General features: G+C 47.9%; 1 protein-coding gene across 5 annotated transcripts in view; it reads right to left on the bottom strand.

Moving 5' to 3' along the window:
• Positions 1-15,962, bottom strand: part of MEGF11 (multiple EGF like domains 11) — a 348,251-nt gene that overhangs the window by 170,684 nt on the left and 161,605 nt on the right. For all 5 annotated transcript variants that reach the window (XR_009453016.1, XM_059697712.1, XM_059697722.1 and 2 more), the window contains one exon: positions 6,913-7,005. Coding sequence is in view for 4 of the 5 variants with exons in the window: in XM_059697712.1 (XP_059553695.1) it covers positions 6,913-7,005 (93 nt within the window). In the remaining variant the exon portion in view is untranslated. The remainder of the gene's footprint in view (positions 1-6,912; positions 7,006-15,962) is intronic.

The raw sequence follows: 15,962 nt of genomic DNA, 5'->3' as shown, positions 1-15,962 counted from the left end.
TAAAACTCATAGATAAAAACATCGGGGAAAGCTTTATGACACTGGATTTGGCAATAATTTCTTGGATATGACACCAAAAACACAGGCAAAAAAAATAGATAAACTAGAATTTATCAAAATTAAAAACTATTAACAGAGTGAAAAGGCACCCCACAAAATATTTTCAATTATATATCTGATAAGGATTAAAATCTGGAACATATAAAGAACACGTACAACTCAGCAGCAGCAGCAACAACAAAAAACAACCCAATTTTTAAAAATGGGCAGATAACTTCAATAGACGTTTCTCCAAAAGAGATACACAAATGGCCAAGCAAGCACACGAAGAGATGCTCAACATCACTAATCAACAGGGAAATGCAAATCAACACCACGGCGAGATCCTACTCCACACCCGTTAGGATGGCAATCACCAAAAACACAGAAAATAGCAAGTGCTGACAAAGATGTGGAGAAATCAGAACCCAGTGCATTGCTGGTGGGAATGTAAACTGGTGTGTACACTGTGGGGAATTGTATGACGATTCCTTGAAAAATAAACATAGAATTATTATATAACCCACCAATCCACTCTGGGTATATCTCCCCAAAAAAGCAGGGCTACAAAGAGATATTTGTACACCCATGTTCATAGCAGCATGATTCACAAGAATCAAAAGGTAGAAGAAACTAAAGTGTCTATTGACAGATGACTGGATAAACAACATGTGATCTACCAGTGGTCGGCAAACTGCAGCTTGGCAAACCGCGGCTCGTGAGCCACATATGGCCCTTTGGCCCCTTTGGCCCCTTGAGTGTGGCTCTTCCACAAAATACCGACTTCTGCGCATGGGCCACGAAGTTTCAATCGCACTGTACGTGTGCGCCCACACGTGGTGTTTTGTGGAAGAGCCACATTCAAGGGGCCAAAGAGCCTCATGTGGCTCACGAGCCGCGGTTTGCCGACCACGGGAGAGAATATCATTCAGCCTTATAAAACAAGGAGGTTCTGACACTGCTACAGCATAGACAAACCTTGAAGATATTATACTAAGTGAAATAAGCCAGTCACAAAGTGGCACATATTTTATGATTCTTCTTATATGTGATACCTAAAGTAGTCAAATTCATAGACAAAAAAAATAGAATGGTAGTTGCTTGTGGCTGGGCGGGAGAGGAAATGGGAAGTTAGTGTTTAATGGGTACAAAGTTTCAGTTGGGGAAGACGAAACAGTTTTAGAGATGGATGGTAATAATGGTTGCGCAACAGCCGAACTGTACTGAATACCACAAAACTGCACAATTAAAAATGGTTAAAATGATAAATTTTATGTTATGTATATTTTACCACACACAAAAAATTTCTAGCAAAACATCTTAGGTCAAAAGGCATTAATACCAGGCTAGTTTAGGAGCATGGGCCTATTTCTGAGCTGCTAAATGTTTTATTTGAATCTGCAAGGATAGCCAACAGCCAAGTCAGCCAGGGGTCCCACACACCATTCAAGATAAGAACACATTTGACTTGGCAGAAGCTACTCTTGGTGGTGTCCCAACTTGGTTCCTGCTGCCTTCATTACTCAGCCGGCTCTGCGGTCTGCCTCCTGCCTGGCGGGAGGGAGGCTCAGTTTCCACAGATAGTAAGACACTGTGTAGGGAGCTTTTCTGTCCTGCAGCCTGTGTGTGCGTGTGGATGAAACCAGTTTAGTGGAATCTAAGGACGTGAGAGATGGCAGAGAAATGGGGGGGGGGGCGGGGGGAAGGGGTCTCTGTCATGTCTAACCCAGCCTTTCAGGGGAGGCCTGAGACCAAAACCAAAACATCATTCCATAGCCCAGAACCCACACTTCAAAGCACCATGGGAGGGGAAGCTGAGAAGCAGCACCCAAGAAATACAATAATTAAATAATACACTGAAGGCTTAAATTTCCAAGTTGATTCTTTGGTAACATTTATAAAAGTTAACAGGGCATATTTAATTTAGGAATTGGCTCACGTCCTTCTCCTTACAGCTGAAACCTCATAAATGAAATATACTGGATCACTGCCCAGCGCGGAAATAAAAGTTATGAATAATGTTTCTATCTCAATCATTGTCACTGCTTTAATATTCCTAATTACTTTAAAAAGCTAGATATTCAATATAGGAAAACTTTTTTTTCTTTTTATCTCCACTTGTGAGATTAGTGCAATTTAATAAGAGTCACTCTGTCGTCTTTATTCAGGGTAGACTGACATTTCATCCTTTTGCTCTTCATTATTATATAGGATGGAGGTTTATGACCAAGCATGCAGCCACTCCATTTCCCCATATTGGTCCGTCTAACATCTCAGAATTACCCACAGTAGCTGATGTGTGCCCACCTACCAGGCAAATCAGCATCACCTCACCTCCTTTATGGAGCAGAAAAAAATTAGTTCAGGCCTTAAAGAAATTAAGCTACGGAGTTATACGTCTATAAGAGACTGAAAAGTGCCCCCCGCCCCCCACGCCAGTGCTGGATTCGTCCCCTTCACAACCATCAGAGTCATAAATCCCTTGGCTGCCACAAAGGGCAGGGCAGGGGCAGGCAGTAGATGATGGATCTTTATAACCCTCCCTGCCACTTCCAGGAATTTAACCTAAGAAGAAATTTGGACAAGTGGGCACAGATTTATGCACAAGAAGAATTACTGCAGTATTTTTACACAGGGCCATGGCCCCTGATCCACGTGTCCAAAAATCTCTAGGAAGTCCATAGGAAATTTTTTTTAAGGTCGACACCAAATTTCATTTAGAAACAAAATCTCCATGGAACTGATTTGTGGTTGTAGCCACTAGATATGATCAGTTACATGTCACTTCAGAAGAATTATTATATTTCATCCCAGGGTATTGCCCCACTGAGGGAATGTGTCATATATGATATAATCACCATATACTTTTCTAAACTCTGAAAAATATAAATTGTGAAACCAACAGGTCCCAAGGATCTTGGATAAAGGACGGTGGGCCTCAGACAGTGAAAAGTCATGAAGAACCTAACTGCCCATCAATAAGAGACTGGTTAAGTACTTTGGTAATGCACAGGATGGAAATCTATAAGGCCATTAAAAACTTGAAGGGGGAATTCATGTCTGTCGACAAGGAAATGAATACATGACATGAAGTTGAGTTAAAAAAAAAACAAGTCACAGAATAGCACATACATTTGATCTAAATAATACACGTTGTATCAGATCTAGCTCTCAGGGCAAATGTGTTCAGAAATAACAGGGAGGGCAAGCACCCAACTGCCAGAAGAGGTTGGGCCTGGGTGTGCGGGTTTAACCTTTTTGTCTACACTTTTAGTGCCATTTGAATTTTCTTTTTAACATGAACAGGTATAATTTTAGAATCAGAAAAACAACAAGAATGCTCGGCCGGTGTGGCTCGGTGGTCGAGCATTGACCTATGAACCAGGAGGTCACGGTTCAATTCCTGGTCAGGGCACATGACTGGGTTGGGGGCTCAATCCCCAGTGTGGGATGTGCAGGAGGCAGCCAACCAATGATTCTCTCTCATCATTGATGTTTCTATCTCTCTTTCCCTCTCCCTTCCTCTCTGAAATCAATAAAACTATATTTAAAAATAACCCAATAAGAATGATGCTTTTGATTCAACAAAAATGAAAGCTTCCCTGCAAGGGTGTGACCTGCATAGACATGTCTATGGACAGATCCCATTCAGAAGTCTCCAGAGACACACACTGCACTGATTGGAACACCACCCCCACGAACACAAGCCTCACAAAGACCCGAAGGCACTGCGGAGCACACGCAGGCCGACAGGCGTCCACGGGCACAACAGCCAACAGCTTCAAGCTGCTGGGAGTAAACCCAGTCACAGTGTGCCCCGTGGCCGATTCCTCTATCGCCACAACAATATCTCAGGGCCCCAACTTTCAAGCAGATCCTTCCTTCCCTGTGAGCACCTACGTCTTCTAATCCATTTCAACCTAAGGCTGTATTAATAGAGGCTGAGCATCTAGAAGGAAGGAGAGCATAACAATTGTTTAGGTTTAGGACCCACGTTTTTGCTTGACTAACAGCCCCAGTTTTACTATTTACTAGCTGTGTGTCGGTTGATGGTTGCTTAGCCTCTCTGTGCTTCAACTTTCTTATCCGTAAAAGAGGGCTAATAATAAACCCTACACCATAGATTTGTTGTGGAGACTAAATGAGAAGATAAAGTGCCTAGTGCAGAGTAAAATTCAATCAATAGTACTCATCTTTATTATTATTTTTTCATACAAGGCTGCACTTATATGGCCAGACCTAGGAATAATAGTTGAAAAGGAATAAAGGCCAGACCTAGAAGTAATGATAGTTTAAAACAGCAGTCACCAACCTTTCGGACCTCGCGGACAGCCAGTGGCCCACGGACCACTGGTTTGAAAGGAATAAAGGCCGCAGACAGTGGAGAGAAACCAGATGGGCAAGGCAGTTCAGGCCATGTCATGTGAGAAACAAAGGAGCTTGGAGAATAAAGACTTGGGGGAGGGAAGTGATCACTATCTTACCATATTTGAAAGGCTGATCCATGGAAGGGGACTCTGGTTTCTTCTATGTGGCCTCAGTGGCTATTACCAAGTGCTCTGAGATGGCCACCTTTCCATACACAGTGGCCTTGTCCACTGAGCTCCTTGGAAGAAATTCCAACATGGCAAGGAGGGTCATGGCTGCCCTGGCCTTCATCATGAGTGAGAACCAACTGGTAGAAGCTAGAGACAGATTTCCACTCGAGAGAAATGAAAACTTCCCAATAGTCAGAATGTGCTTCCATAGGAGGCAGTGAGCTCCTTGCTAATGGGGGGATTCAAGAAGTTGGAAAGCTCATGGCAGGGCATCTAAACAGTCACTGCTCTGAAGGATTTTGAGAGTGAGACTCTGTGAATTCCCTTCATTCAATGCGGCTATCCCTCAAAACAGGGTTGGAATGCGTCCTTTAGGACTTCCTATGGACTTAGTAGTACATGCCTTTGAGTATACCCAGGGATGGTGGCTCTTCGACCCATGAGGGTGGATTTATTGAGAAAACAGCTGTGGTTGCTCAGCACCAAGTCTGATGACTGATTTGAGGTGAGGAAATTGGGGAGCCCTGTTTTGTAATATAAAGTAGCAAGGCTGTTTCCCTACGTGCTTGATAAACTCACTCCAGAGGCCAAGTTTACTCTAAACTGCCTGGTCCTGTTCATCGAGTGCTGCCTTCATTCTAGTTCCTTCCCCAGCCCGGAAACCCTGAGAGGCCCATGCCTGAAAAACCCTCCAGGGCCTGCTCCCTGCCCAGCACAGTCCAGCACATCATAAGCAACAAACACACTGGTACTGAATGGTGATTTATATGCACTCGGGGCCCCTGGGACTCAGGATGTATTTCAGCCTCCATCAGGCTGCCCTTGACATTATAATCCAGCAGCAGCAAGCAGATCTGTCCCAGCAGAGCTCACCTAATCCAACTTAGATAGTTCTTCATCAAAGATTCATTGTAAGAAAAATTACACAAAACAGAACAGGGACAAGGGGGTGGAAAGCTCTCAGGTATTTCAACCAGCATGTTTCCTGTGGTCCACAGAAAGGCTGGTTGAGCACACTCCGTTAACTCGCGTGTCCCTCAGGTTTACCCTTCATTGTCTGGAGGAGTCCCTGGCCCTGTCTCAGTGTGGCACACCTCAAAGCGGTAAAACTGACGGGAGAAGGAGACCCCCCCCCCCCCGCCCCGACCCCAGTCACCAACACATTGGAGAGTCTTTTGAACCCAAATGGACCTTGGACTCCCTGATCCGAGATAACCACCCAGGCTCAAAACAAAAGCACACCCAGCCTTGTTTTGGTCAGTATGCTCTCATGTACCAGGCAGACACGGAGGCTCCAGGAAAGGCCTTTAGAAAAAAAGGACCACAATTAGATGTTTCCACCCCAGCAGAGAGTGAAAAGGGGCAAAAGCACCACATCGGGCCACCCAACATTCCCTCTCCATGTTTTCACCACCACTGTAGCCACCATGGGACAGTGACTTCCAAAGATGGGTCCATAATGGGGCTAGACCCCTAATGGATTAGCTTAGCTATGTGCTCTACTCAAGTCACAATAAAAAGGAAAGTCACTCTACCCCACCTCAAACAGGAAGAAAATGGGCTTCAACACTATCAAGCCCTCTTTGAAAATCAAGTAAGACCATGTCTTAACCAATCATGGACTGCAAGATGCACCATTGGAGAGGGGGTCAGCTGTAAGTATTTAGGGGAAATCACCCAGAGGGGAAGGATTTGCCTTCACCTGGGCTCTTGGCAAAGGACTCCCCTGAGCAGCTGTTAGGAAGACCCATCCTCTCATTGGCCAGCCCCACAGTGGAGACAATGTCCTGTGTGTCACTTGATCAGTCCCAAGAGCATCCGCCTCACTCCCTGCTCACCAGGAAGCCTTCCCCAGAGAGATGGGAAGCACAGGTACCTTCCCCTACAAGTGTCCTGTTCTCCTACCTTTGGGCAGAGGCATCCCAGTGCCCATCGGGCTCATGAGTCAGTCCCCTGAGCCTCCATGAGCACCCACAAAACTAAGCCTTTGGACCAGCAAAGCTAAGGACCAGGCCTTGACCACGGTGACTTCCTGGGTCTGCACCTCGAGGTGTTTTATCAAAAGTCAGAGTTGTACAGATGACACCACAATCCCCACACATACACACACAACACACAATGCTGCTCCAGAATTCCACAAACCGTTACCCCCTCGCCCCAGACACCCTCTCCTCCAAGTACCATCATGCACCAAATTGCAGGTAGGCCTTTCCCCTGATGCCCGCGCTAGCCCAGGCAGCTGCAGCCCAACACAAATAATTCAGCCTGTACTCAGCCCAGGTCCACCTGAGCCAGAGCCAGAGCGCCATCCAACCCTCAAAGACCCCAGACTCACCGCTGGAGCAGTCGGGTCCTCCCCAGCCAGGCTCACAGTGGCAGGTGTCAGGGGAAACACAGCGGCCGTGCACGCACTCCTCCGTACACAGGGCTACAGGGGCCGGGAGAGAGGGGGAAGACAGGAACAGACAATGAAAACCAACCATCTGGTCAAGGAGCATAAACCACTTTACAATGACTCCCCCAGGCCCATGGATGTGCCGAGCGCATCACTGGCTTTGGAGAAAAATCAAGCCACCCCAGACCTCAGCTATTTAATTAACTCCGAAATGCATCCCACAAGAGTGTGCTTCATCCCAGCCTTGTTTCCTGAGATGAAACCCAAGCCTGAAGAATGGCAGCCTTGGTGGCTTTTCAAGAATGTCTTCTCCAAGGTTTAACACTCGGCGACTCTCCATGAAGCCTAACCCCTCCATCCACACCCTTGCTCTTTCCCCATCTGCTCGGGAAATGACCGGTCACACCCACCATTTGCTTTCCCCAATTGCTTTCTGCCATGAAATCTATCAGGCTACCCGAAAAGAATGGGTTCCTCTCCTGCTTCCCCCATCTTTCGGCCCTCCTCCCCAAATGTCCCTATTTTTGAGGCTCTCAAATGTCAGCAAATCTGCAAAGTACACAAATGCTGAGGAAAAGGCAACTGCTAATTATAAGAAAGTAATTAAGAAAGACATCCACGATAATGATAATTGTAATTAGGAGGTGCCTGGCAATTTCTTATCATGCAGTCAAAGGCTATATAGCCTCCTGAGCTGGGAAGCAGCAGCGGCGAAGTTTCCATCAACTGCTCCAGCGCGGAGACGGCTTATTGGCAGTACTTTGAGGCCGGGGGAGATTACGGCTCTCTTCCTCTGACCTCCACATTTCCTCAAGGTCATTTGCTCCTGAGAGATCTGCCCCACCATCTAAGCCATCAGTGAAGGATTACCGAAGACCCCATGGCCACCCCCGCCATTTGTGTGAGCTTGGGAAGTCAGCAGCTACCACCAACCCTGCCCGTTTCTTAGGAGGGAGCGAGATGAGGCACATTCTTCGGACAAGCAGCTAGCGCCCTTCTCTCTGCCTAGCACTGGCCTGGGGCAGCAGGTGGCCCCCGATCATAAAGGCTGTCCCTGAGCTACAAACACCCCTCTGCTTCCACATCCACTGCCTGGCTTGAGAACCCACCGAGAAGTTAGACAACAAAGCCCATTTCATGTTGGTGTGGTGTCCTCTGGCCCCTCCTAAACACAGGCGCTGACCCTGACGCTGTTGCCTTAGCTTTGGCCAGGCCGCCAGGCAAGGCAGACCCAGAAGAGCCACTTCAGATGCCCCATGGTGAGTGGTCTGCAGTCAGCTTGTCCTCTGCGAGAGCCCTGGCACCCGAGTCCTCATGGGTACAAGTGGCTTTGGGCAGAGTCCGGTTTGTGTTGAAGACTTCCACAGCCCCTCACTTGGAGCTCCGGGACCCAGCAGCTATCCTACTTCTTGCTGGGGAAACTGGCCGGACCCTGACCCCAGCGACCAGCTCCTCTTAGAATAGCGGTTCTCAACCTGTGGGTCGCGATGCCTTTGGTGGTCGAACGACCCTTTCACAGGGGTCGCCTAAGACCATCCTGCATATCAGATATTTACATGATGATTCATAACAGTAGCAACATTACAGTTATGAAGTAGCAACGAAAATAATTTTATGGTTGGGTCACAACAGGAGGAACTGTATTTAAAGGGCCAGAAGGTTGAGAACCACTGGCTTAGAACTACATGAGCTGCTCACCCGGCTGCTAACAAGACCCCAGCTGATCATCCCTGCTGCCCTGGCTCCCCGGGCTCCCTCCAGACTTTCCAAACAAGCTTGAATGGGTCAATGTTTCCAATATATGCTGGACACCATGTGTCCCTCCCCACCACCTGGCTGGGCCCAGCCAGCTCCTAGCTCTGGTCTCAGCTGCTCCCTCTTCCCACCATCTCTCACTCCCGCCGGCTGAGGTCCCAGCATGCTCCACAGCTGGGCCCTCTGCCTTCCAGCAGACCCTTCCCATCAGCCTGTCAGATTAGCTCATGACACCGCCCCGTTCTCTGACCAGAAAGCAGCTCTTTGATCCCTGGGGGTTCTGTCAGGTGTAGAGAGGGCAGTGAACCTACCAAGTGTCAGAGAAAATCATGCCAACCCGTTACTGTAAACATGGAGAAACTGAGGCCTCCGTGCCCTGGCCTCGTGGACATATGTGGCCTCTTGGCCAGGGAGGAAGGGGCTTGGGGACGAGGCTCCTGGGTACAGAGGCCTGTGAAGGCAGAGAGAGGTGAAAGGTGCCCAAGACCATGGGGCCTTCACATGTCACCCAGATGGGACGTCCTCCCCTGCCCAGAAGCCTCAGGGGCTGGGGGAGCCGGTCCAGAGGGAACAACATAGGGGTGCTGTGGTTGACCCCCAGGAGGGTGAGAGCGTGAGAGAGAGGACAGAGGAGCATCTACAGGGTGGGGCTGAGAAGCGGGCTCAGAGCTGCTCAATGGAGGGACTGGCGGGGCGGGGGCGGGGGGGGGGACGGGGTGGATCACCAGCACCCTACCGACCCTCACCTTTCTCTGACCCTAAAAACCTGACCTCTGACCCACCTCCTGCCCCCTCCCCCAGCTGGAAGTGAAGGCCTTCAGCTGCAGAGCAGGCTCCACTCCACACTGCCTGTTCCCTCGGGCCCTCCCCAGCTCAGCCCTGTATCCAGCACAATGAGGACAATCGCCCCACAAACCCTTGGCCTGACTCCATGTGGTCCCTCCGGACCTCATTATCCCTCTCCCCTCCTCCCCCTGGTATTATGCCTGGGCTATTTGTTTGTCGAAACTTCAATCCATTCATATTTCATAGGTGTTGTTTAGACAGTGCTGTTTGAGGCATGAAATATTGATAGTAAATGCCCAGGCTCCGATGGCCGGATTTGGCATTTGGGCCACTGTGTGTTTGTGTACCTGGCGGGGACAGACTCAGATGGGGGTGCTGCAGGGAGAGTCTCCTGAGTAGGGGTGTCTGGAGCTGAGATCCATGACCCTGGCGCTGGGTGGCTGACTCCCACGCCAGAACTCTGGGGTTACCCAGCAGGGGCAGCCCCTCTACAGAGGACAGGGACTTATATAGCAACTGCTCCTAGAGCATTCTCTCTGACTCCAGCGCCCACCCCCACCAGCTGACCCCCTAAGTGGGGCTGAGCCTGCCACCCTGATCTCCCTCTTCTCTGCTCCTGTAACTCACAATGGGTGCACTTGGTTGATCCCTCTTTCCCTTACTCCACAGCCATCTGCTGCTCGTGGCAGGCTGTGTGACTGAGGCCAGGCCCTCTCCTGGCCCCGCTGAGAAATGTGAACTACTGCTCTCTCAGCTTCCCCCAGTCTACTGTCCTGCCTTGGTCCTCCTCCCAACATCCCAGGTGCCACAGGCATTTTTAGCAAGAAACAGCTTGGTATCATGGCTAAGAGCACAGTCTGCACCCAGAAAGCCAGTCTGGATCCAGCGATGCTACCTAGTAGCTCTAGACCGTGGGCCAATTACTACCCTCTCTGCGTCAGTCCCCATCTGTTCAGTGGGGGACAGTGACAGGACCAGCCTCAGGCTGTGTGTGAGGATGAAATGAGTTGACAAAGGACCCAGGGGTATATACAGGAAGTGCTGTATGAGTCTTGCTGTTATTATCTGTAGGGTGTCCTCAGACCTGGGGAAGGGTCCTTGCGATGGCTGAGCCTCTTTTATCCTTCACATATAGGTCATCTCCCTCTCTCTCACCTTTCACTCAGGTCCTGGACACATGGGGTAGACTGTAGGTACCTACTGACAGACCACTGGATGGGGATGGTGTGAAGGGCAGTTCCAACTCTACCCCTGGTGGAGAGGCCAGGGTAATAGATGAGTTAAGCTACAGTTACAATTATAGGACAATAAGCAAGTAGTTAATCTTCCATGCCTCAGTTTTTTCATCTGTAAAATGGGGACAATAGTACAGTCATACATCACACAACAATGTTTCAGTCAATAACAGATTGCATATATGACAGGGGTCCCAGAAGATTACATAGTGAAGGGTTTAGCAGAAGCTTTTGCCAACTCTAACAAGCCTCTTTAAAAGTTTGAAAACAGCCCTGGCCAGTGTGGCTCAGTTGGTTAAGCATCATCCCCGTGCAACTGAAAGCTGGCAGGTTCAATTCCTGGTCAGGGCACATGCCCAGGTTGTGGGTTTGATCCCCTGTCAGGAAGCAACCCATCAATGTTTTTCTCTCACATCGATGTTTCTCTCTCTAAAATCAATAAGAACATAATTTAAAAAATAAATAAAAGCTTGAAAACATGGTCCCTAGCCTGAAAACCATGAAAAAGGTTTTCATTAAAGAGAGAAATGTTCATGATACATTATCTGCTTACAAGCAAATTTATTAGAAAGAAAGAAAGAAAGAAAGAAAGAAAGAAAGAAAGAAAGAAAGAAAGAAAGAAAGAAAGAAAGAAAGCTGAGCAAATCACCATGGATGTTTCTGAAAAGAGTGACACCTCCCCAAGAGGAGCCTGAGGCAGGTCCTGCAGGAGGTGCTCCAGAAGAAGGCACTGTTCTCACAGGGATGCCAGCTCCATGCACATCACTGCCCCTGAAGACCTTCCTGTGGGGAAGATGTGCAGGTGGGAGACAGTGATATTGATGATCCTGAGCCTATGTAGGCCTAGCAGTGATGGTGAACCTATGACACTCATTTTTTTGGTTGATTTTTCTTTGTTAAATGGCATTTAAATATATAAAATAAATATCAAAAATATAAGTCTTTGTTTTGCTATGGTTGCAAATATCAAAAAAAATTCTATGTGACACAGCACCAGAGTTAAGTTAGGGTTTTTCAAAATTCTGACACGCCGAGCTCAAAAGGTTCGCCATCACTGGCCTAGACTAATGCGTGTGTTTGCATCTTAGCCTTTAACAAAAAAAGTTTGAAAAGTGGAAACAAAAAATTTAAGTAGAAAAAATCTTATAAAGATATAAAGAAATAAAATATTTTGTGCAGCTATACAATGTGTTTGTGCTTTAAGCTGTTATTACAAAACAATTGAGAAGCTAAAAAATTTTAAAAATTTATAAAGTAAAAAAGTTACAGTAAAAAAATGGGCAAAGGACCTAAATAGACACTTCTCCAAAGAAGACATACAGAAGGCCAAGAGACGTATGAAAAAATGCTCAAAGTCACTAATCATCAGAGAGATGCAAATTAAAACGACAATGATGTATCACCTCATACATGCCAGAATAGCTACCATCAATAAATCAACAAATGACAAGTGCTGACGAGGATGTGGAGAAAAGGGAACCCTAGTACACAGCTGATGGGAATGCAGACTGGTGCAGCCATTATGGAAAATAGTATGGAGTTTCCTCAAAAAATTAAATATGGTACTGCCATTTGACCCAGTGATCCCACTTCTAGGAATATACCCTAATACACCTGAAATACCAATCAGAAAAAATATATACACACCTCTATGTTTTAGCAGCACAATTTACAATAGCCAAGATCTGGAAACAGCCCAAGTGCCCATCAGTAGATGAGTGGATGAAAAAGCTGTGGTACATTTACACCGTGGAATGCTATGCAGCAGTAAAAAAGAAGGATCTCTTACCCTTTGAGACAGCATGGAGGGAACTGGAGAATATTATGCTAAGCAAAATAAGCCAGTCAGAGAAAGACAAGTATCACATGATCTCATTCATATGTGGAATCTAATGAACAAAATCAACTGATGAACAGAATAGATCCAGAGACATAGAAGCATGGAACAGACTGAACCTCAGAAGGAAGGCCAGGGAGGGTGGGTGGATGGGCGTGATTAACTGGGCAACTTATATGCATCTATGCATAGCCCATGGACACAGACAATAGTGTGGTGAAGGTCTGGGAGGGGCAGGTGCAGGGTAGAAGGGATCAATGGGGAAGGAAAAAAAGGGACATCTGCAATTTTTTCAACAATAAAGATAAAAATGTTTAAAAATTACAGCAAGCTAAAAGCAATTTATTACTGAAGAGAAATATTTTTTATAAATTTAGAGTAACCTATGTGTACATATGAAGTCCACAGGAATGCACAGTAATGTCCTAGCCTCCACAGTCACTCACCACTCACTCACAGCCTCACCCAGAGCAACTTCCAGTCAGTCCTGCAAGCTCCATTCATGACAAGTGCCCTGTATAGGTGTATCGTCTTTTATCTTTTGTGCTGTTTTTTTACTGTATGTTTTCTGTGTTTGGGTATCTCCAGATACATAAATCCCATTGCGCTACAACTGTCTACAGTATTCGGTAGGTAACATGCTGCACAGGTTTGCAGCCCCGGAGCCAGAGGCTGTTCCATTCAGCCGTGTGCGGTGGGCTGTACCATCTAGGTTTGTGTAAGTGCACAACGATGCTCACACAGCGATGATATCACCTAAGGACACATTTCTCAGAACTATCCCTATTGTCAAATGACAAATGACTGTTCATCTACTCCATGGGTTGTTGCAAAGATTTAATGAAACAATACATGTGAAGTGCTTAGACCAGTGCCTGGCACACATAAGTGCTCAATAAGCATAAGTGCTATTATTATTTCTCTCCCCCCGCCTCCCCAACATACACACACTCTCTCACTATGGGGTCTTGACTTGATGTCTAAGACAGCTAAGAGATGCTACCACTTATCTCAGCGTCCACTTATCTGCACTGCCATTCTCAGCATGTACTAAGTGCCAGGCCTTGGAGCTTTCACACATGCTGCCTCAACCCCTATCATAGGCCATCCCAGGTCACCTTGAGAAAGTTGCTGGGTCAGCACCTGTCTCTCCCTTGCAGATATCCAGCCCCTGAGGGACAGAGCCACTTCCTACTTGGCCTTTTTAAGCCCTCATGCTTCCCGGTATCTAGGTGCTCATGACTTGTGGGCCACAGGGAGCGAGCCACCTGTGCCAGAAGAGACACCAAAATACATGTGAGGAGGGAGTGGCTGTCTCCCCAAGCTCAGCTTCGGAGCTCAGTCACAGAAAAGCCACCAAGCCTCTGCCCCTCCCCCTTTGCTCAGGCTGTTCCTGGCCTGTGGAACCAGGGGCTGGGGGACCTGAGGGATGGTGGTACGGGTGCAGCAAAACAAGCTCAGCTGTGGTGTGAAGAGACCTGGGCTTGCGTCTACCAGCATCGAGCTCAGGGCTATCGAGCAACTCCCCTTCCTCTCTGGGCCCTGCGACTCTAAATCAAGACTAAGCCAGATGAGGCCTGAAGTCCCACTGAGCTAAGAATCACCATGCACTGCCATCCCGCCCACCCCTCCAGGAAATGCCTGGATGGCCACCATGGCTCTAGTGCAGGGGTGGGCAAACTTTTTGACTCGAGGTCCACAATGGGTTCTTAAACTGGACCGGAGGGCCGGAACAAAAGCATGGATGGAGTGTTTGTGTGAACTAATATAAATTCAAAGTAAACATCACTACATAAAAGGGTACGGTCTTTTTTTTTTTTTAGTTTTATTCATTTCAAACGGGCTGGATCCGGCCCGCGGGCCGTAGTTTGCCCACGGCCGCTCTAGTCCCTCCTCCTGTCCCCCAAACCCCATCCCCTTTCTATGGCCTAGTAAACCTCTCCTCTTGACACAGGGACTCCTGGCCTCTGTCCTAGATTAGAGGAGCCAGGAGAACAGAGTGCGGATTCAGGCTCTGTACCACCCAACATACAACTCTGGGTATTTCTCTCTCGACTGTAAAACAAGGACATTGGAACACGTCACCCTTAAGGCTCCTTCGACTGCTGACACCCATGATGCTCCTAGGGCTGCCCTGGCTCACCATGTCACCTTACGGCAGCTGGAAGCTTGAAAGGCTTCCACTGGGCTCCCCAACCTGGGTCACCCATCGCCACCAAGAAGGTAGGACGCTCAGCCGCCCTAGTTTGTACATGAATGAAAGTGAAATATGTTCCCACTAGAATCCCCTAATCCACATGAGGTCCCCTCTGACTGGCCAAACCCACAGAAGCCTCCTTCTCCTCTGAATCCCATGGTTCTCTCTGGGGGCTGCCCATGTGGGGGAACACAGCACACTTGGTCTCCTGCCACATCCCCCTTTAGCAGGGGTTCATCTAGTCTCTCCAACTAGACAGTGAGCTCCTTGAGGGTAAAACCAGAATCTTCAACATCCCCGATCTCCTCGTGAGCCATGACTCACAGATACTCCGTATGGGTCTGATGGTGATTCCTCTGAGTACCTGTGCTCTGGAAAGCTCAGGGAGAAGGCTCAGGAGGCAGAGGGTGTGGACACACGACCAATGAGGGTCATGTAAAGGTTGGGGCTTGGGGGATACTGTGTAGCCTGGAGAAGAAAGCATTGGGTGGGGGCAGGTCACAGCCAGCTGACAGGCTGAAAGCAAAGTGGAAGCCACTCTGTCCCACACAGAACAGAGACCCACGGACGTACATGGCAAGGGGGCAGATTTCAGTCTAACCCAAAGCAAGACTTTCTAACACCAGAATGGGTTCAGAAGTTCACTGAGATGCCATGGCCCCATTTCATTCTTGAGGCAGGTATTTTTACTACTCCCCTTACAGAGAGGACTCCAAACCACAGAAAGGACTGATTCTACAGGCAGGGAGCAACCCATCACTGGTAACACTCAAGCGGGGCACAGAGGACCTACAAATGCTGGAGGGCAGCGGCCGGCAGGCTAGCCATGACTCCCAGGCCCAACCCCACTGGCTGCCTACTGCTATGTTTTGTTGGAGCACAGCCAGGCCCATTCATTTACATAATGTGCATGGCTGCTTTTCCACTGCAAGGATAGAGCTGAGTTGTTGCCACGGAGACTGCTGGTCAGCAAAGCCTGAAATATTTACTATCTGATGCTTTATGGAGCCTCCTGCGCTAGAGGTTTCCTGGTTTGATGAAAAAATCGGACTTTGAGACATTTCAGATCCCTTCTCCCTTTCTATTCATGTATCATTTACTCATCATCCATTATGGTCAGAAGCTCAAAATGTGCGTAGGAAATGCCGATGGTGCCGGTCTCCTTTCTGAAGTGTCCGCC

Source organism: Myotis daubentonii, chromosome 1, assembly GCF_963259705.1.
Source record: "Myotis daubentonii chromosome 1, mMyoDau2.1, whole genome shotgun sequence".
NCBI lineage: Eukaryota > Metazoa > Chordata > Mammalia > Chiroptera > Vespertilionidae > Myotis > Myotis daubentonii.
The sequence above is the reverse complement of the archived record's forward strand: the minus strand, read 5'-3'. Positions and strand labels throughout refer to the sequence as shown.